Genomic DNA, 21,767 nt, shown 5'->3' with positions numbered 1-21,767 from the left:
TCTATCTTCCATCTTCCCGCTCCTCTGTTGCGGTGTTGCAACCATGCTGCACGCTCTAAAGAGTGCTGCGAGTAGGGGCTCCAAAGGGGGATCAAAAGGGTGTGGGTTTCAGGACCATTATCGCTGCTTGCTCCCGTAACTCGTAACTCGTAGCTGCTGTTCCTGCTGCTCCTGCTGTTCCGTTGCCGCCACCACCAAAACCAGCTCAACGCAATTACAAGGCAATGGCGAAAGAGACAACAATGCCAACCCAAAGGGAGTCCTTCATTCGGAGCGCGCTGCTCTGAATACTCTTCTCCTCATGGCTGGGGCTTTGTCATATGTAAAGTTTTTCAACTTTAATCACACATCCAATCATGGCGTTAAGCAAGAATGTCCCCCACCAAAAACTTGTATATTTACCGATCGATTCTGTGGTGGCTACAATACGAATATTAGAAGAAGGTCCTGTCTCTACAGATAGGAAGGGTCTGTTAACAATATCATCGAAAGTTGTGGTGCTGGTCAGGAATACACGTGCCTTATGGGTAACAAACATCTCTTCATAACCATAATACCCTCTCCTCCTCGACGGTATAATGAGCAAAAAAAAAAAGAATGAAAAGACTGGCATCATGGCGAAGAAGACGGATACCATCATGTGGAAGAATAGGAGGGAGAACAGATGATGATACCATGGAAACTGGGTGACTTTTTCTGGTTCTTGTTCTTGTTCCCGCTGCTGCTGCTGCTTCTGCTGCCGTCGTCGCCTTTCCGATAAAGCCAAATCCAAGTGAATGTGATACGGGCATGTCATGAGGCGGAGCAAAGCTCCAGGGGGAAGGGTGCGGTGCTTGAGTGCTGAGTGGAGAGTGGAGAGTGGAGAGGGGGGACTGGGCCAAGACGGCCGCCGTTGACAACGTCTTCGTCTTTGGCATTTGGATTTGCTTTGTCTGCCTCGTTCTTGTCGCCGCTTCTGCCGGCTATTTTCTTTTTACCTCTTTTTACTTTCTTGGGTTTCTTCATATTATTTTTTGTGTGTTGTGCCTTTGTAGTGCTCAAGTGGCATCGTTGAAAGAGCCGCGGGATGGGACTGGGACAGGGACTGCGACTGGGACTGGTACTGGTACTGGGGCATGTGGCAGAGAGGCAGGAACAATGGGCCAGCGCCATCAGGCGCCCTTTTCCCCCAGGTCCATTGTAAAAAGTTCTCGCTACTTGCAGCGGCAAATGCAAAAATTGTTAACAATAGAAATAATACAAGAAGAGGGGTCGCAGGGGCAGAAGCAGGAGCTGGGGCAGGGTGGCCCGAAAGAAAGCGAGGCAAGAGTGCTAAAGGCAGTGGCAGTGGCAATGGCAGGAGCGGGAGCGGGAGGAGCAGAAGGAGTAACAGGAAGTAAGCATAACCAGAACGGAGACTTGGATGGAGTCGAAAGTTGGCTGGCGGACGATGGAGCAACGATGTCTAAAAATTAAACAATAAACAATGGCGGAGCGACTATAGATTACTTCCTGTTTTGGCTTCCATTTTGTTTTGTCCAGGCAGAAGAAGGAAGAAGGACCTAGCACTGGTCGGTGGTGTGGGTGCGGGTGCGGGTGCGGGTGCCTTTTCTTGTTTCACTCCGGAGAAATGCGTTCAAGGATCTGGCCCCGTTGACTCCCGTTGACAGACGCCCTGATGGACTGGTGAGGTGTGGCCGGTTGCCCGTTTAAGTGGTTTCCCTGCTACTCCTTCTTCTACTCCTCCAACTTCTCCCCCTCTTTCGTCTCTCTGCTGGATGTGTGTATGTCGGACACATTTGTGTATGCAAATCAAGTTGTCGGCGTTGGGGCTAAAGCTAAACTGATTAGTGTCAACTGGCTGGAAGACGTCGAGTGGATGCTGTGGAGAGTGGAGAACCGAGAAAGGAAGTGCAGATTGGAGAAGGGCGGACTGAAGAGCTGTCTAAGTCGGGGCATGGCGTCCCTTTTCGCTGCCATAATCTACTCCTTTTGCGGCTCGTAATCGTTTGATCCTTGATCTTTTGGGGGGAAACGGATACGGATACGGAAATGGGCTGAGCTTTCACTCCTTATCCGACAGTGAAAGCAGTGAAAGCTTGCTAGCTGCCCGCAGTTTTTTTCAATCGGCCTTATCTCGAAGTGATGTTTGTTGTTCCTGTAATGTCTTGCCTCTGGAATAACTTTCTTCCAGCCATATATCCTCCTCAGTGCTCCCTTGATTGCTGTTTTTCAGGCTGGGATATATCTCTCCCCTCCCAGCCCATTCCGGCCGATTCCGGCCCGTTCTGGCCTTCCTCCCGTATGTTCTTTGCTTACTTCGAAGACTTATGACCCGAGTCACATGCATATATCCTGGATACATGTGCTGCACATCCATACATCCGAGTGCACATATCGTATATAAATTAAAAAGGCGCCATTCCGAATGTTTTCACAGTCATTGTCCTTCTCCATTGCTGTGTTATCAACGAGGCCATTGCCAGGACTATAGCTCTTCCTGCCATTGTTGTTGGTGCTGTTTGCTGTTATCGTCATCCTTCTGTGCCTGCTCCTGCTCCTGCTCCTGTCCCTGTCCCTGTCATCGTATGGAAGACAGCATACCCTAGAAAAAACGACGAATTTACAACTTAACAGCAGAACATAAACCAAAATGAATACCCATATAAAACACAGACAGACACACAGTATCGGAGAAAGCGGTGTACGAGGGACAAAGGACATGGCATAAGAACTGCCTCTCGACTTTAAGACCTTCTCCCCAGCAATCAAAAGCGGCTAATAGAAATGGCAACAAAATACTTTCCAACAAGCTAAATAGAATGTCGTATGCTCTTCGTAGGACCTTTAAATGAGAAGATCTCTGACGCGGAATACTTTCAGTACGAGCTGTTACCAAAGAAAGGAGAGGCTCTTGAACCAATTAAAGTGAAACTTCTTCCTAGTTTAGATTTCATTGTGCACTGGAAATGTGGTGTGTAGACTTCAAATCAATGAGGATGCTCGCTGGGAAGCCTAATGTTTTCTACATTTGGTTTTCCCGCAGTAGCTAAAGCTAAAAATAAAAATTGGTGTATAATCTGCCTTGATAGTTTATTCCACGAGCATATTATATGAATTTGAATAGTTCTGTGTGGCCTTTTTTAAATTAGAAAAAGCTCTGTGGCTTCATTTGATGAACAGTGCCGGTGCCCTCCAAATGCGAGCAGGGCAGCCATAATCTCCATGTGTATACATCGCTTGATCGCTGCCAACTTTATTCCCTAGTCCATATATCCTTAAGCCCCCTCATCCCACTGCCAGTGGCCCTCTTGCGCTTGACATCCGACGGTGTGGGGTGTTCGGTTGTTGCGAGGTGGGGGAAAAAAGTGAAAAACCATAGAAAAATTCGCGGAATTTTTGTGCAGTCGCACAAAAAACCAAAACAGCTACAGTAAAAAAGAGAAAGAATGAAGCAAATATGTCGACAGGCCGGGACATGGCTGGTCAGGGATGGGGTCATGAGGAAGCATAAAATCGTTTTGAGGGTATGTGTATGTACCTATATATATAGAGAAAGAGGTGGCCATAGAAGGGAAGAAAGAGGAAGGGAGGAGGAGAGGAGGAAAAGGATGAAGAGGGAAGAGTTGTAGTATAGTTTGCCATAGTTATAGTCTGCGGTCGACGGCTTCTACAATCCCCAGGATTCGCAGCCATTCTCCATTTGCTGTATACATACACATACAATATACATACATGTGTGCTTGTGTCAGTGTGTATGTGTGTGTGTGTGTGAGTGTGCACTCAATATAATTTAATATTTTTCGATAGCAACAACGGCAGCTGAAAGTAATTACTTTTATGTGAGATTAGATATATTTATGTGTTTGCAGAGACAGAGAAAATGCACACATGCACACATCCACAGTGCGGAGGGGCGGGAGGGGTGAGGAAAAGGACGAGGTGAGGAACTATAGAGAGCGGAAAGGATATAGAAAGCCCGTTGCATTGGGGACCCCACTCCGCGCTAATTCGACATCAGCACAAAATTTTTTAATGGCCTGCGGCGAAGCTTTTCCAAACTCACGGGAGAGAGGGAGAGCGAGATCGAGAACCCTACCACCCTTCCGCCACCCCCCACCGGCAGTCATAAGTTTGAAATGGGGCTGGGGCTTTTCGGGGGATCCACATCCGCATCCGCACCCCCCTCCAGCCTGGGCTTACATTTTCGTTATTCTTTTGAGGGTCGCGCGCCGCATTTAAGTGAAGTGCAAACTGCAAAACTACAAAACTGGGTTTCGTTCTCTCTCTCTCTCTCTCTTTTATATGGAAGGGAACGGCTGGGAACGGCAGGGAACGGAGGGGTACGGAAGGGTTGGGCTGCGTCTAGGGGGTGGTGTGGCGGGGCTGGAATGGCTGTAATGGCTTCATATAACTATAAAATATATAAGCTGTGTGCCATTGTGTTGACTGTCCGACTGGCATGAGAAATGAGTGGGCGGCGCCGGCAGTTGCCGCTGCCGTTGCCGTTGCCATTGCCATTGCAACATTGCATGCGGCCGGTGCGGCAAAAGTTGATGAAAACTGTTTTGATTGCGGTATAAAATGGAGGAAGGCACCATCACCAGCACACCCACCAGGACCACCAGCACCCCGACCCCCTTCAGGTGGTGGAATGATTATGAACGGAAATGGAACGACACAGCCACTCCCCCGCTGACACAAAAATGCAACGAGGGGCGGAGAGTGATGGGCTTGAGGAGTTTGCCTGTTTCTTGGAGCCAATTTCTATTTCCTATCGCTTCATTCAGGTCTTATCTAAAGAAGGGCGAAAAATGCTAAATATAGAAGCCCTATGATAGGTTTTAAAACACAATAGAGTCTAAAGTCATACAATTTTATATGTAAATACGTATTCACCTATTAATTAGCTTAGAGCGGATGCAAATATTAGATGTCACCAAAGGCTTTTGCGTTTGCTCTACCCGATACTTACTCGTATTCCGATGTTTCCCGAGCATCGGGTTCTTTGAAGCTTAAATGTAGAGAGCGCTCGTTTTTCTGGCTGGCAGGAAATCGAATAAATACGATACCTTTCATTAGGGGGACTCTAATCTTCTTAGGGACTGTCGACTGTCGGAGAATCTCCTTCTCCCTCCGTCTCACTCGCTATCTCTCTGTGTGTTTGTCTGCTTCCCTGCTTATTTTTCCTCGGAGGCAGCAGTGCAGAAATGGAATTTGTTTTGTGTGCATCAAATTGAACAGCCAAAATGTGTGCAGGGTGGAAGATAGATATATGTATGTGTCTGTGTGTGTGTGTGTGTGTGTGTGTGTGTGTGTGCTCAAGGCATTAGCCGCCAGGTGGCGCCATAGCTAATCTCCCGTCCAGATGCAGATGCAACCGGAAACGAAACGAAACTGAATGGAATGAAACGGAAGTAGGATAAGGCGCGGGGGGGAAGGGAAGGGAGCGGAGAGGAGCTGCAGCAAACGAACGAAAAGAAAAGAAAAATGATGGCAAAACCCAAACTAAATGGAAATGTTGGAGCCAATGAATGGCATTTTATGCAGGCACTTGGTGGAAACCTCACAACCCCACAGCACCCCCCTTAAAGCGACGACACATGGTATGGCATTTACATATCGTCTCTATCTTGGACTTATGCCAGGCCCCCTCTGTGCTCCTCTGCTCGGCTGTGTGCAGCTTTTATGCAAATTTACAAAGTGCAAATTACACGCTACTAAAGGCTTTCTTTTGCTCGCTCTCTCTTTCCTTCTCTCCCTCTCTCTCTCTCTCTCTCTCTGTTATCGGACGGCGCGACGACTTGTTTGCTTGTGTGTATGTGTGTGAGCGTGTGTGTGTGTGCCAGTGTTGGTAAATGGCAAACTTAAAAATTCTATTCAAACTATTCTATACACATGCAGCAGGAGCGGAGCTGCTTTGTGTGTGTCCCCATTCCAGGGCCCAACTCCATTCACACGCCTATCGTCCTCGTCCACAGCCGAGCGAGCCCTCTGCCCTGCAGCTGCTATTTATTTATAATGTGTATGGAGCTCTCCTTTCATCTTTCACTCCGTTGCTACACGTACAATGGGCAGGAGAGCCACAGTGACAGCCACAGCCCCGCAAGAAGAGTCCTTTATGGCAGCCCAGCCGAAAGTGATCGATCTGTTTGGCGAAACATAGTCATAACCCCTCTCTAAAAGAAGATCTCTGGCCAACAAACGTTGTGTGGAATACACATATATTTAATTCAATATATGCATGGATCTATGGCTATAAAAAACTCAATCATATGTAGATCATCGGTTGATAATCCCAGCTGCCATACATATCTTTCGCTTAAATCAATTTATATTGATTCGATTGCCTCCTGACGGCAGTTCATTCACATTCATTCATTCATTCAGACGTAATGGAATTTCCATAGTTTAGCCAAAACAAAAATATAAGGAGAAAATGCAAAAATCCAACCATTTTGGCCACTGTTCTTCCTGCATTCTCCTGTCCCTTTGGACAGCTCCTCTTTATCCCACTGCACTCGCTACTCTATATCTTGCTTGCTTTATTTGATGCAAAAAAAAAAAATAGCAAAAGTGCAGGAAACATTTCATCAGGCAAACCAAACACACACACACACACACAGGAGGTGGCGCTCCCCTTCATTTGCTAGGCCCTGGCACCTAGTGAGACTGCATCCGAAGGCCCCCTGCACTTCCCCTCGTACTTCAGGCCCATTCGCCATCTCCGGCTCTCGCTACATAAAGCACATTTATCGTGGTTACAAAAGCGTAAAAGAAATGTGTGGCCCAGGGTTCTCTTTCTTCGTTGCTGTTGCCGTGGCTGTCGTCGTCGTCGTCGTCGGCGGCGGCGGCGTTGCTGAAAAATGTTTCAAAAACTGTTTCAGGCTAAATGAACATAAAGCGAACCACTCGGCTCCCCACCCTAGACCCAAGAGCAAGCCCAAGCCCAGACCCAGGCCCAGACCAAGGCCCAGGACCGTTCCCAAACCACTTCGCCTACAGCTTTGGCTTTGTTTCAGAGCCATCTTTCGAACTGGTTCTGGCTCTGGCTCTAGTTCTGGCATCCTGCTCCCCTGGCCTCCTCGTCGCGGGCGTCATGAAAATAAAGCCAAATTAAAATTATATCCTTTTTTGTGCTGCTGCTCCTGCCACTGGCGCTGACGCTGACGCTGGCGGTTAGTGTCCTTTTGTATGCACAAAAGTCAACTAAGTCGTGCTCAATTTTTATGATGGGAAGACGACCACGATGACGAGGGAGAAGGAGACGGAGACGCCGCCACTTTGTGTGTCGCTATAAGCCAAAATGGGGCAGGGGCACGAGTACGGGTACGGGTAAGGGTAAGGGTACGGGCACACTGGCACCAGCTCCCATTCGGCTCGTGGTGCAAATGAATGGCAGGCAGCCGCTTTATGAATGGCCACAAATCCACCCCGCTCCCCGGCTCGGCTTGGCGCGGCTCCTGTTGACGGGTCTGCCAGAGTTCAAAAAAGAAAAGAAATTAAATGCACTTCCTTTATGGGGGAGCTTCTCATATTTCGCTGCCCTTACGGCCACCTCCTCCCCACACAATGCGCTAATAATGGAAGTGCACTTTTGACACAAAAGGTGCAGTGGCGACAATGCCTCGCCCTGCTCCTGGCCAGAGTCTCAGTCTCCTGGTCTTCCTCCGCCTCCGCCTCGGCATCGGCTTCGGCAGCCTCGTTCTCGTCTTGCTTTTATTCCTGCTCCTGGATTCTGGTCGTAGTCTCGGCCCTGGCCTCCTTTGTCGTCGCCTTTATTGCTCATTCGTTGCAAGGACGATTAGTCGGAGGGGGTCGCCGCCATCTTTTGGCTGTTGCGAATGAGATTAGAAATTTTTGTGGCATTGCTTTCACTTCATTGGGGTCCCTCTCAGGGCAGTGGCAATCCCGAGATTGCTTTTCCTGAACCCTTCGTGAATGCTCGTCAATCTGCTTTTATTCCTTAGCTAAATGCCTTTATTGCGTCATAATTCTGAGTGGCCATCGCTGATGATGATGCTGATGCTGATGATGATGGGGAGCTGATTGAAAAGTTTTCCCGCAGAGATGCAGGGGGTCGTAATGCGTGTGTGACTGTGCGCAAAGATACGAGCACTCGTACAATGGAGCAATGGAGGAAGGACATTATATTGGCCTTTGATATTTTCTGCTGGAACGAGCAAAATGGAAGACAGAATCGTAATTTCGCTTAGATTAAACGCAGAGCTAATCAAATTTGAAGAAAAGTTCCCATGTAGATTGTGTTGGAGTAGTGGATAGATTGTTAGTGGTCACGGGATGGATGGTCCTATCATAAGCTGGAGCTTGGACTCCTGAAATCGTTTGGGGCAGCTTCTTCGATTCAATGAACTCTTTCCAAAACTGAAACAGTTGAAAATGCCGACTCCCTCGTGTGAATTTGTGGATTCGTTTGGATTCGCACACTCGAATGCAATTAGGCCACCGAATCGGCTTTCAAATTAACACTTATTTCCTGCCAAATATTGCCACTTCTACTCGTATTTTTGTATAACTTTGAATAGTTGTTCCCACCCTCGCCGCCGCTCAATTGCGGCACCTTGTAGCATATTGTGGCACATAGATTGGAGTGCAGCTGGAGGTGGAGGTGGAGGTAGAGGTGGTGCAACATTTCGATGGTCAAAAAATCAAAGCGAAATGGCTCTCATAACCAAATCAAACCAATTCAAACCGAAACGAGACGAGACGGGTGGCGACGGGAGAGGAGAGGAGAGGCGGAGCTAACCAAGGCAAACAAAACAAAATGTGCTGAAGACATTCGAGTGGGCTCTTTCGGTGGCGTATGAGTGATTTACCTGGAATCTGGCAGCGGGGCAATAGGAAGGTGCAAGGGCAGGGACAGGGGCAGCATCATCAGACCCAGAAGGCCAAAAGGTTGGCCCAAAGAAACGTACGGTGAGGGGGAGGGGGAGGTGGAAGGGGGAGCGGAGGAGCGGAGGAGCTCCTGTGCCTTGGCTGCAGTTCAAATAAATCAAATAAATAATAAATGAAACGAAACGAATCAAATGCGAAATAAAAATCAATGGCACTCACCACTTCAATGAATTGGAATACACATACACTTATAGTCGCACACACACACACACACACACACACACACACTCTGACAGAGGGATACTTACACACATGCAATTTGCTCCTCGGTTTGATTTCAAATAAAATTTTGCTTCATTGAATCGAATTGAAGCAGCAAAAATGAACGAAAGCCGTGGCAAGTGAACAGAAATTGAAGGAGGTGGAGGGCAATGGATTGAAGGAAGGGGATGGAGATGGGCTCTGGGAGTAGGCGTGGCACAGAGGCAACCAGAAACAGTGGCAGAAGCAGAGACAGAGACAGGGAGGGAAAAAGTTGAGCAGGATTCGGCTTCGGGCCTCTCGCCATTTGGTCAATTGCAATTAGAAGTCTGTGAAGAAGTTGGCCACTCTTCAAGAATTCCAATGCGGATCAACCCGCCCGGAGACCATCACCATCCCTAATAAAAATGCAACAGTGCACATAAAACTCTGACCCACATACTGTACATTATGTGTTTATGTACACCCATACAGGCACATGCACACTCACACCACACACACAGTCAGCAGTGAGGATGGAAAGATGAGAGGGCTGCCAGGGAATGGGTCCGGGTCCTGTTACGGGTCCTGGGTCTTGGGTCTCTTGGAGATGGGAGGTCATCAGGAACAGCAAGCATCCATGGAGACGGACGGAACGGACCCTGAGGGGTAGGAGTGAGGCACAAGAGAAATTGCAACACTTGAAAACTTGAAAATGTTTTCGAGAACTTGCGCTGGCACAAAAGTTTAAAGAGGCCAACTGCAGTCCTGTCTCGGACCCAGGCCCAGGTTCACCTGACGACGTCGTTGGATGGTTGCTCATGCCCATGCCCCTTCCTGTTCCCTATGGAAAAAGGTGGAGATCCTCCTAAACTGCACAGTAATTAGTGCAAACAATTGCGCCAGTTTCCGATATCCTTGGCAAGTTTTGCTCGCCCTGTCCTGTCCTGTCCTGTCCTGTGCCATCCTGTCCCGTCGTGTCCTGTCCCTGACTCACTGCGGCATTTTGTTTCAAGGTTTGCCATTCGGCTCGGCTCCGTCGCCATCTCAAGAACCATTTCAGCTTTCTAGAAGTATATTTATAGCCTCATAGCATCCTACAGCACCCATTGGAAATATAAAGCATATTTCGTGTGCTCCCGTCTTTTGACTTTTGTCATAATAAATTGGCAAACTTGTAATCGGATATCGGTTCATTGTTGGCTCCTCCTGCGATTCGTGTGACAAAAGAAAAGCCAGAACAGCAGCGGAAAGCAGCTCCGACAGGGTTGCCATAGTTTCTTTTGGGAGGAGTGCTCATTAAATGGAAATGCAAATGGAAATGATTTTGGATTTTTAGCTGAGGCTGAATGCCTGCCTGCGTGTCCCACGCATCGAATATTGAATGACAATACCACAGAAGACATCCTCCAAGGACGCGGCAAGGGCAACAGGGCACTTACCCCATAAATTCAGCCCGTGAAGAGTATCGCATTGCCGCCGATTGACAATTCAGCGATATTGTTTTGGAGTCGCCAGCCAGTGGCTGACCCGCCACATGCTTTTTGATTTACAATTGTTCTTTTCATCATGTACATTCACAGTTTTCGTTTCATTCTCTCAATTACCTCCGGTCTAGCTATCGCTAGCCACATCTATCGAATATCGCAGGAAATTGAACCAATCGAATAATGAATTTAAATAGTTTTTTCCTTAATAGTTGTTAATCAAATGCATGTCGTTTTAAATACTCTGATGGAACAGGTTGATAGCCCACGGCGATATCGATGGTTATTCATCGCTAACTTACATTTGTACGATGATTTATCGATTGTTTATCTACAACCATCGATATTGAATGTGTTTTTGATTAATGATCGATAACATAAAATATTGTTCGATCCTAAAGCCTATTACTCAGATCACAAAGAACTTCCAGCCGGCGAAAGCTGGGAACAACCCTGTTTTTTGGCAATGAAATCTGGGCACTAGCAAAGGTTAGAAATATTTCATCAATTCTATTATATTATTTCATAGAAATATTCTATCTTTTTCTGGCGAACAGGCAGGAACAACAAAAATGGAGGGAAGCAAGCGAGAAAGTGCCAGCCGCCTAGAAAAATATAATAAAAGAAAATTTAAAAAAAAAACTAATTAAGGCAATCTTTAATATATTTGCTATATTTCTGCTTGCTTTCATACACAAATTGTACTTTAAACAAGCGCCTGTAAGCCTGGTTCCACTCTGCCGAACAGATTTTCTTATCCGAGTATAAGGTTTTAAGGCAAACAATATTTAATATCGATAAATAGCCCGAGCTACCAATCGAGCCCATCAACCAATCCTTTTCAATGCACATTTCTCCTCAGAACCCCACCGAATCGTAGTTCATTTGGTCGCAACTCCATCCGAATCCCACTCATACTATCATCCCGTCTCAAGCCAGTCCAAGCCACAGCTCACATTTCCACCCCTTCACCTCTGATCAGGGCAACCAATCCAAGCCATCGATTGGAATTCCAAGCTGGAGACCTTCCAAGTTCCTCCTCTGCGTGCCAAATGACATTTGGACATTCGCTCCCCATTCCCTGCTTCCGATTTCCCTCACACAAGAGAACAGGAGGCACCAGCTGTACATACTCGCAGATACGTAGATACATAGATACCAGAAGAAGCAGGGGAAGTACGGGTACTCAAAGCTCCCCTGCTTCGGCTTCCTGCTCATTTTCCTCAGACAATTGTTGGACATTCAAGTAATTCCACTACCGCCACACACACTAACACACCCACACTCACACTCACATTCACGTACATCCAACTTTCAATAACTGAATAACTGAATTATCCCTCCGCCCGAAAAATGCTTTGAGATTTCCCCACAAAGAACTCCCCAGCCACACAGAACAGACAAAGATACATATGCAGATACAGATACAGATACAGATACAGATGCCATGTAGAGAACGCACTCCTACTCCTACATACATAGCTCATGTGACAAGGCCCATTCCATTCTATTCACCCCCTGTCTCTATCTATCTCTCTCTCTCTCACTCTCTCCTTCTATACATACATATACTCGTATACAATATATATATATATATACCTAGACCTATACATATGCATACTCGTACCAAGAAACAGATAAAATATTTTAAATATCTTTATATAAATATTTCTTCAAATTATTGCATACTTTGAGTTTTCTTCGGTTTGTCTTAGAGACAGAAGCAAATCAATCCAATCGTTTATTTTTATCCCCAAGTTACGTTAATCCGATAATACATAACTACAAAAACTACATACAACAATTGTTCGATGTTTTTTCACTTTTCAATCTTATGATTTCATCAATCACCAACCACAAATTTGGAATTAGCAAAAAACAAAAAAAACCAAAAAAAAACAAAAAAATAAAAATATCGAAAACAAAATCTAAAAGAGAAAGAAAAACAAAATAAAACCAATGAAAACAGCAAGCATTCAAAGTTTCTAACAGATCAATTTCTATCTTTCCCCATCCAAAAAAAAAAAAAACCAAAAAAATACCGAAACTCCCCAATCGCCATCGCCATCACCATCTGCGCCATGGATCTTGGACACACCTCCACATCCCCACAGTCGAGTGTCTGTGATGCGAGGTCAGGTGATCACTCCTCAGGGACTTGGCATTGTCGGCATTCGTGTCTCCGTAGATCGGGACTCGCGCTTCGGGTTCACCCTCACCCGCCAAGGAGGCTGGTAAGTACAATCCATTGATATCTGTATATCTGTATTGTATGTTTTCAAGGGATTCTTTACATTGTACATGCATGGGAGTGTTCCCATATACAGAAAATCAACCGCAAATTACATTTCCGTAACAGTAAACAATTTATTTTGGAACTTTTTTTTGGCCTACCTCTGAGGAGGCTATAAGAACACCGGCGATTATACGTATTTGATATATGCAAATTACTTACGTATGGGTAGATTCTCATTATCCGAGTGGGGACTGGCTCTGGCTCTGGCCTGGTCCAACTTTTAGTCTTGATTAAATTTCTGATGATGGAATCTGCAGATGATGGCCAGCAGCTACGCCAAAAAAATAAAAAACAACATCAACAAAAAAACAAAAGAAAAAAAGTAAAAAGGTACCATACCGCAGAGCGACCAAGTTATCAAATTTTTAATTAAATCTTTTGCTTTGATGTGGCCCCCGTCAGAGCTCGGAAACTTCTTCGGGCCGCTGTCCCCAAGTCCAAGTTTGCGCAAGTGGTTAGCATAATTAGAGCAGACTACAGGGCAGGGCATGGCAGGGCAGACAACAGGGCAGGGCAGGACAGGGCTGGGCAGGGACAGATTGGCATTGGCCAGCAGCCGCAAAGTGTAGGCCGAGCCGGGCCGGGCCGGGCCATACGTCCGGAGTGCCCGAGCTGGGAACACATTAGTTTCAATTATTTGACATTTTGTACGAATTGCTTTCCAGTCAAAGAAACAGCAACAGAAGCAGCAACAAAAACAGAAACTTCAAGCAGTTCTGTATAGTTCTCTAATTGAGCCCATCAAAGATGCATAGACAGGGAACGAGTGCTAGTGCGAGTGGGAAGCGGAATAGGAATGGTAGTGGGAGAACGGGTATTTTGCCATCTGGAAAACGGGATATGGGCGGAGAGACGGTTGCTGTTGCTGTTGCTGTGGCAGGGCAGTGGCAGTGACAGCCAGTCGGCAATCCAATATATCTAATATAAATATTTTTGCAGTTGTTTTTCCCCATTCTTTTGTGGGGGATTGGGGTTGGAAAAAGGATTTCCGTTTGCTGCCATCAGCAACATTGTTTGCTCTCTCCTGCTGTTCTGGCATTTTCTTTTCCCTTTTGTGTATGTATGTGTGTTTGTTCCGTGTGTGTGTTGGCCAATTTAAATAAACATTTCGCACCCGTCCTGCCCTGATTCTATTATGGCCAAGCAGCAGTAGAAGCAGCACCAGGAGCAGCAGCAGCACCAGGAGCAGCAGAAGCAAAAGCTTGCCTCACGAACAAAATCTGTGCAATAGACGGGCGGTCGGGCGGTCGGGCGGACGGACGGACCCACAGCTCCAACTGTCTGATGATTATTTGTGTTTACTCCCAGGGACGGACTTTGTTTATTTCAATCTCTCACACACACTCGCATTAGTCTGGGCAAACAGTCAGGTATATGTATGCGCATTCGTACACTACACACCATATCTATATGGGCCAGACACAACACGACTCCGCACACAACACATATCCTCGGTGATTATTTCTTTTTACCTTCTCGTACGAGTAGATGCGGCCATAATTTCTCATTAGGCCAATGGCCAAGTAAGCGATGCCCTGCCCGGCTCTGAAATATGTGCCTGTCGTCTGTCTGGCTTTCTGGTGGTCACACCTTCGGCGCCTTGCCGTCAGTTTTTACCACAACGAGCCAAAGAGGAGCCAAAGACGAGCCAGAGCCGAAGCCGGCCTAAGTGTGTCAGATCCCCACTGACATATGAGAATTTTCATCAGTAAAGGAATATCGGCGTTTAAAACAATAGTGTTTAGCATTTTGAAATCCCACTTTACTTCTGATGGTGCGCTTATGCAGAGAGAGTATAAATTCCGATCGTATGAGCCTTGGAAATCAGGCAACAGCAGTAACGCACCGAATCACAAATATGTCCAGATTTCCAACTTGTTCTGGAACTACTTCCGGTGGTGCTGCTGCTTCCGCTGTTGCTGTTGCTGCTGCTGCTGCTGCTGCCGCTGCCGCTTGGGCTGCCCCGTTGTTATTGTGGCATAAATTCCTCAGCTTTTATTTATGTATTTTTATTATGACAACTTTGTTGTTATTTATTTCCCCGCCGCCTGCTGCACGGCTTTCTCTCTCTCTCTCTCGTTCTCTGTCCTTTCTTGGCTTATTTGAGGGAATTTAAAGTTTTCTCTGTGTCTTGGCCTTGTTATTTCTTATGTTGCTGTTGGCCTCCGTCTGCCTCTGCTGCTCCTGCTGCTTGTCCTGTTGTTGGCTGGCAATAATTCCTGTTTATGTTCAAATTATTTTCGGCTCTATATAGGAGGGGATATTCGCATCAAGGGAGCACAGTTGGTCAACACTCTAGGACCTCGTTTCGTGCCAGGCTGCAACAACTGGCTGGGACTGGGACTGGGGCTGAGACTGAGACTGAAAAGCGCTGCTCGCTGAAGCTTTTCGGATTTACTTCTGATTGTTACTTACTTCCACCGAAGGTTTATTTATTTCTCTGAAAAGTTTTACTGCATCAAAACATGGAAATGGAGTGAATTGTCCCTTGTTCGATTGCATTTTCTTTTTAAATATAACTGGTTTCAAGAGGCAATCGTCTGTGCCTGCCGCGGTCGCTGTGGTGCCCCATTTAGAGGCTCAACTGTGGCTCAACAGTGGATTCTTAGCCAGTTTCCCTTTCCTCTTATAATTCCATCTTTAAAGCAAATCCCGATCATATGAACATATCGCTGTACTTAAAAGACCTGTTATGATTCTGATGAAGTACATTTTTCGATGATTTTTCAACTACCAAACAAGAATAAATCGTATCCCCAAGGATCCATCCTATTATCATTTGATATTTAGTTGATATGTATCTTCTTTTAAGAGGTTTCTCTTGAATATTCTGGCTCTCGTAGCATATTTTGCCATCGTACATTCATTGCGTACATATATTGCGGTTCCTTCTGCTGGTTCTTAGGCATCTTCCTGGCTTTGTATTTATAATGTTCATTCCAATTTGAGTTTACTTTTATAAGCTTGCCACACATTCTCCCAACAGCCCAGCCACCCACTCCATACATACACACAAACACACATGGCCGAAGGAGCAACAATTGTTGTTCCACGTTGCCATTTTCCATCCCCTTATGTCTTGACGTTCTCATTGCTTTGTCGGCTGGCTCGACTGGCTCCACTGGCTCCTTGCTTGCTTTCCATTGCTCGCCTTTTCTTAGCTTTTTCTTAGCTTTTCCCATGATTTTCCTTGGCTTTTCTTGTTGTTGTCTGACATGCATTGTTGGCTGTTGTTGTTGTTGTTTTTGTTATTGTCATAGTAATAAAGGTAATAAAAGTCATTATATTGTGCTGCAGGGGATTATGGTTGGCATTTTTTTGTTGCATACGTATTGTTATTAGACTCTTTCTCTCACTCTCTCTCATTCCCTTCCTGAAACGTATGTTTCCATGTGTGCATTTGTGTGCGTGTGTGTGTGAGTGTGTGAGTGGTATATGTTTTCGGGTTGTTGCCTCCGCTAAATGGTCTACCCACCCACACACCACGCCACACACCCCCCGGCTCTGGTCAGGCTCATAAAATCCAATTCAATTACAAATGAATGAATGCGCGCCTGAATGTATGCAATGCCCGGCCACAGCAGACTGTGTGTGTGTGTGTGATAGTACTTTATGCCCGTCCGCCATTATGGCAGCCACAACAGCAGTTGTGCTGGAAAACGAGGAAAAACACTAAAATTAAATTAGCAAAAATTGTAACAAATTTTACAGAATATCCTCGTTTTTTCCCCTTCTTGTTCATTTTTGCTGCCACTCTTTGTTAATGCTGTCCTGGTTTATGGTTTCGTTTATGACCCGCTTTGGTCGCCTATTAAATGGTGGATATTTAATGTTTAATGCCATGTCATTTATTGCAACCCTGTGCCATTTTCCAGTGCAGGGAAACTTAAAGCAATTTTAAAATCCCTCTACTTCTCTCTACCTCTCGCTCTCTCTGGTATATCGCTATCTCATGCTCAAAGCACAATTAAAAATGGCCATAATTAAATATTTAAAAAACAAAAGTCTTGCTATTTCTTGAGCTTTCGCCTCGTTCTCCTCGTTCTCCGCGTTCCTTTCTGGTCGGTATTATTCTGGTTGTTGTTTTGGCCTTTGTTTTCCAACAGATTCTGCTATTCTTCTCCTGCTGCTTGTTCTTCTTCCGACAGAAGTTTTGTGCAACTTTTTGGCCCCTTTGCCCCGCCGCTGGAATTGGAAAATGCTCCAGCAATAATGGCGGCGGCCTCGGAATCGCCATCATTATATTTAATGCGGCTAACGCATGACGAGGGGACCGGCCCAGCGCAGCCAAGGAGGGGAGGGGAGCACAATCAAGCAAAAGTCTAAAGTTTTTCAATTTCCAACAAACAATTGAGGTATTATCTGGCCAGACCTCGCCCCCCGTTCTCCATAATCCACCAACAAGTCTGGATTTCTGGATGTTTTGGGCATGGGTCTGGGAATGGGTTCGAGTAAAGTTCATTAAAATATTAATTTGCATGTTTGCCTTCTGTACTTTTGTACTTTTCTGCTCATTTCATATTCCATTTCATTCCCAACCACACCATCTTAATCTTAATCGCTATCCGAATTGCTATCCTCAGGTTTGATGTTCTCGTGAATGGCGGAGGAGCGGTCACCCTACAGTTCCAGCGATCCCCGTTCCGCCCCCTGACGCGCACCGTCTTTGTGCCGTGGAACCGCATCGTAGTCCTGCCGCCCGTCCAGATGCAATTGAGCGATGACGACGAGACCACCAGCCGCAACATCAAGTACGTAGCAGGGAAAGGGATCCACAGGGGATCACAGGGGAACAGAACTTATGGCTTGCCTGCTTCCAGGGTGGCGCCACTGAATCCAGCCTTGACGTTCCTCAACTCCATCCACTACCACACGGCGGATGAGGCCAATGATGCCAGCAAGGTGTGCATGGACCACGACCACGAGAAGCTGCGACCGCAGCTGATCAGCACTTGGATGCCCAATGGCGTGGGCGCCATGCCCGGCAAGCGGGTTATCTTTGCCGAGACCCAGGTAAGTGGCCCCCCCTCCTCTCCTCTTAATAGGTGGGTCTCCTCCTCTTGTCGTGTGGCCATCTCTGTAGAGACATTCTTCGCTCCTGCCCTAATGCCATTCCTAATTAGCGGCCTGGCAGCATCTGGACCGGCGCAGCGCGCAGTTTTAATTAATTTAAAGTTTGCCTTAATGACATTATAACTTTGCATCTGGCAGTCTGAGTAGGAGCCGGAGCCAGAGCCGGAGCCGGAGCAGGGGCACGAGCACGAGAAAGGGCAGCCCTGGCAGGACATTAATTCTGCTTGGAAAGGAGCCCGGGCCCCTACCCGTACCAGTACCCGTACCCGTGTCCGTGTCCGTGTCCGTGCTCGGGGCACGTTTAATTGCAGCACTCGAGGCTGTCCAGCTGCGGTCCTCTGATGACCTTCTCTCTCTCGCTCTTTGTTTCCCACAGATTGTCCAGGAGTCCATACAGATACCCGGCTCGGACCTGCACCTCACCTACCAGTCGTCGCAGGCATCGGGCTACCTGAGCATCGTCCGCATGCGACTGACCTCGGAGACGATACCCACGACCCTGACCCATGTGCACGTGGGCGTGGAGATCGAGGGGGCGCTGCACGTGAAGACGTACGAGGCGGACCCCAACCTGATCCACACGTTCGCGTGGAACAAGCGCAACGTGTACCGCCAAAAGGTGTACGGCGTGACGATCGCCCGGATATCGGTGGGCTACCAGCACACCACCTGCCAGACGCCCGTCTGGATTACCCAGACAGCCAAGCTACAGGGCTACGACGTGGACATCTCGGACATTGGCGGCTGGGGGCTGGACATCCACCACCACTATAACTTCCACGAGGGGATCCTGCAGAAGGGCGACGGCAGTACGCTGCACATGAAGGAGTACCCGCGCACCGTCAAGGTGGTGATGGGCACCGGCCTGCAGCGGCCCCTCAACTGTCCAGACTACTGCAATGGGGTGGCCAAGGACGCCAAGTTGCTGACTCCCATCGCCCTGGCCACCGGCCCCGATGGCAGCCTCTACGTGGGCGACTTCAACCTGGTGCGCCGCATCACGCCCGACGGCAAGGTGTTCACCATCCTCCAGCTGAGTGCCACCCAGGTCTCGTACCAGTACTACCTGGCCGTGTCGCCCGCCGACGGGCACCTGTACATCTCCGACCCAGAGCGCCACCAGATTCTGCGTCTGCTGCGCCTCGAGAAAGTCAAGGACCCGAGCATCAACAGCGACCCGGTGGTGGGCAGCGGCCAGCGGTGCATCCCCGGCGATGAGGGCAACTGCGGCGACAGCGGACCCGCCCTAATGGCGCGACTCTCCCACCCCAAGGGGTTGGCAATTGCCGCGGACCGCACGATGTATATCGCGGACGGCACTAACATCCGGGCCGTCGACTCCAAGGGCATCATCCACACCCTGATCGGCCATCATGGCCATCACAACCACTGGAGCCCGGCGCCTTGCACCGGCACCCTGATGGCCAACCAGGCGCAGCTCCAGTGGCCCACCGGCCTGGCCCTCAGCCCCCTGGACGGGTCGCTGCACTTCATCGACGACCGCCTCGTGCTGCGCCTCACCTCGGACATGAAGATCCGCGTGGTGGCCGGCACCCCGCTGCACTGCAGCAACAACGGACAGGACAGCCGCGTTAACAAAACAGCCACCGACAACGTCCTAGGCACCGTGCTGGCCATGGCCTTCTCGCCCTTTGGCGCTCTCTACATAGCGGACAGCGACTCGCGACGCATCAACTCCATTCGAGTGGTGGACACGGCTGGAAACATGAGATACTTTGCCGGCAAGCAGGAGGGAACTGGGTAAGTACACATCTGCCATTGAGTCACGAGGATCTTTACATAGGTTGGAGATAGATGTACAGCTTATCAGGGCTTGGAATATATACATCCTTAAACTTGTTTCACACCAAAACTGTGTAGTATTGAGGGCTCTAGCTAGATAAAGAGACTTTATTTTTCATTTTCCAGACCCTTTGGTGTTGATAACTTGTTAATAAAAACAAACTGAACATGTTTCCCAACCATAGAGCACCATTTCTGTTCCTTTATCGATCATTTTCCACCAATATACGTGGGAGGTCATGAGAAAAAGGCATAAATCTGAGTAGCGGGTGTCGGATACATTCCACTATCGCATTCATGTTTGTTTTCACACTCAAATATTGACTGGGCCCGGGTCAACATGACTGCCAATGTGGTTGAAGCACCGCCGCTGGACTAAACTCAATTCGATTGCATGGTGCATGGAGCATGGTGCATGAAGCATGGAGCATTGGGAAGGGGGCTGGGGGAATGGGGAAGGGGGCACGCGGCTGAATAGAACAGAATTCTGAAGCGGAGCTGGGTTTGACTCCACTCGGACTTGTTTATGCGCATACTTGACCCAATTAAGTGAACTCCGGGCTATTTGCATATTGCCGAGCGATATCACCCAATTTTTCAAAATGTCTACCACCAACGACAAACGGGACACATACACACACACACACATGCACTCACAAACGCAGTGGTAGAGGGTTAGCCGAGAATATAGGGGATATAGCGAGGCACAGCAATGGACGACAGATTGGGCATAAATAATAAAAAATTCAGCAAGAGCAGCACAAAATATCCAATGCACCAAAACGGCCATAAATGTCATGCCAACTAGGCAAATGCCCCAAAGAGTGTCTATCTAGCTCTCTCTATCTCGCTCTCGCTCTCCCTCTCTCTGTCCCTGTCTCTCTCCTGCTATGCGTTACCTCTTTCGATGTGGAGCGGAGCTCTGTTAACTTTATTTGACTTTATTAACCCGTTTTGAAGGCATCGGAAACGGTGACCAGAAATTAATTGGAATTCTCACATTGGGGAATTTCATTGTCTGATTTTTCATGGGCTCTTCATGTACTATACAACTAGTGTATGTATGTGTGTGTGTGTGGACCAGAAGCACTAAAGCCATTTGCATTGCTGCATTGATTAAATCGCGGTGGGGATACCGGGGACACATTCATGGTGCAGCAGCAGCAGTCAATGAACTTCCCTTTCTGGGGCAATCGAGTCAAAAATTTAAGAGAAAAGAGAAAGAAAAGTATTTTCGGGTTCAGTGTTGGACAGCGTCGCGCAGGGTTGGTACCATATCAGAAGTGTTTTCAGGGCGGATGTGAAATAGATTTTTGAATAGGAAATAAGCATAAAACGTGTAGGATTATAGCCAAAACGATCAGTTCGAGAAAAACAAGTGAAAAAATCGGATAGGGAATATATTCGGCTGAAATGGCAATCAGAAGTTTAGCACAAGAATCGATGTACTAAATCGGAAGTACGCATCACGGGTAGTGGCTATCCCTATCGGTATATCATGAAAGGCTTAGTCGGCTACCACCACACACACACACACAGAGAGAAAAAAAGACGTGGAGTGAGGTCCAGCCCGGCAGCCCGTACTCTACTTTTATGAGCCCCTCCGATTTACATCGCAAATTTTACACTAAACCAATTAATTTGGTTCTTTGAGTGGCGTCCAAAAAAACGGAGTGGTTGCTGAAAATTGAAGGGACCGGGACCCGAGAGGGGAATTATGAGGGGAGGAGGGAGCAGAAGTAGAAGATAGGTGGGGTGGGGATAGCCAGCGAGTGAACCAACAATTTGTGCAACTTTATTCAGTTCCGGACGAGGGTCCACAGTTTATTTAAGCAAATAGAATTCCAGGGAGCACTTTTATATGGGCACCGAACCAGGGGTCATGGGAATGGCATCAGGTGCCGGAGGGGTCCAACCGGAGGTGGAGTTGGAGGTGGAGGTGGGATCCGGATGGATGGTGGGTCAGTGGGATGGGGGACAGTACGGAGGCGTGGCCACCAGACGTGGCAAAGTAATTAGCGGCCGTCGCGCCA

The 21,767-nt window shown here is 47.6% G+C and overlaps 1 protein-coding gene and 1 long non-coding RNA gene across 6 annotated transcripts in view; one reads left to right on the top strand and one right to left on the bottom strand.

Moving 5' to 3' along the window:
* Positions 1-21,767, top strand: part of Ten-a (tenascin accessory) — a 215,539-nt gene that overhangs the window by 182,557 nt on the left and 11,215 nt on the right. For all 5 annotated transcript variants that reach the window (XM_033383679.1, XM_033383678.1, XM_033383682.1 and 2 more), the window contains 4 exons: positions 12,677-12,796; positions 17,442-17,609; positions 17,679-17,871; positions 18,308-19,692. In XM_033383679.1, coding sequence (XP_033239570.1) covers positions 12,677-12,796; positions 17,442-17,609; positions 17,679-17,871; positions 18,308-19,692 — 1,866 coding nt within the window. The remainder of the gene's footprint in view (positions 1-12,676; positions 12,797-17,441; positions 17,610-17,678; positions 17,872-18,307; positions 19,693-21,767) is intronic.
* Positions 12,905-14,892, bottom strand: LOC26534422 (uncharacterized). The gene is made up of 3 exons (XR_001452540.2): positions 14,331-14,892; positions 13,198-13,470; positions 12,905-13,129 (listed from the first exon to the last, which is right to left on the bottom strand). It is a non-coding gene; the product is annotated as an uncharacterized lncRNA (long non-coding RNA).

This window comes from Drosophila pseudoobscura, chromosome X, assembly GCF_009870125.1.
Source record: "Drosophila pseudoobscura strain MV-25-SWS-2005 chromosome X, UCI_Dpse_MV25, whole genome shotgun sequence".
In the NCBI taxonomy this organism is placed as follows: Eukaryota; Metazoa; Arthropoda; class Insecta; order Diptera; family Drosophilidae; genus Drosophila; species Drosophila pseudoobscura.
The sequence above is the reverse complement of the archived record's forward strand: the minus strand, read 5'-3'. Positions and strand labels throughout refer to the sequence as shown.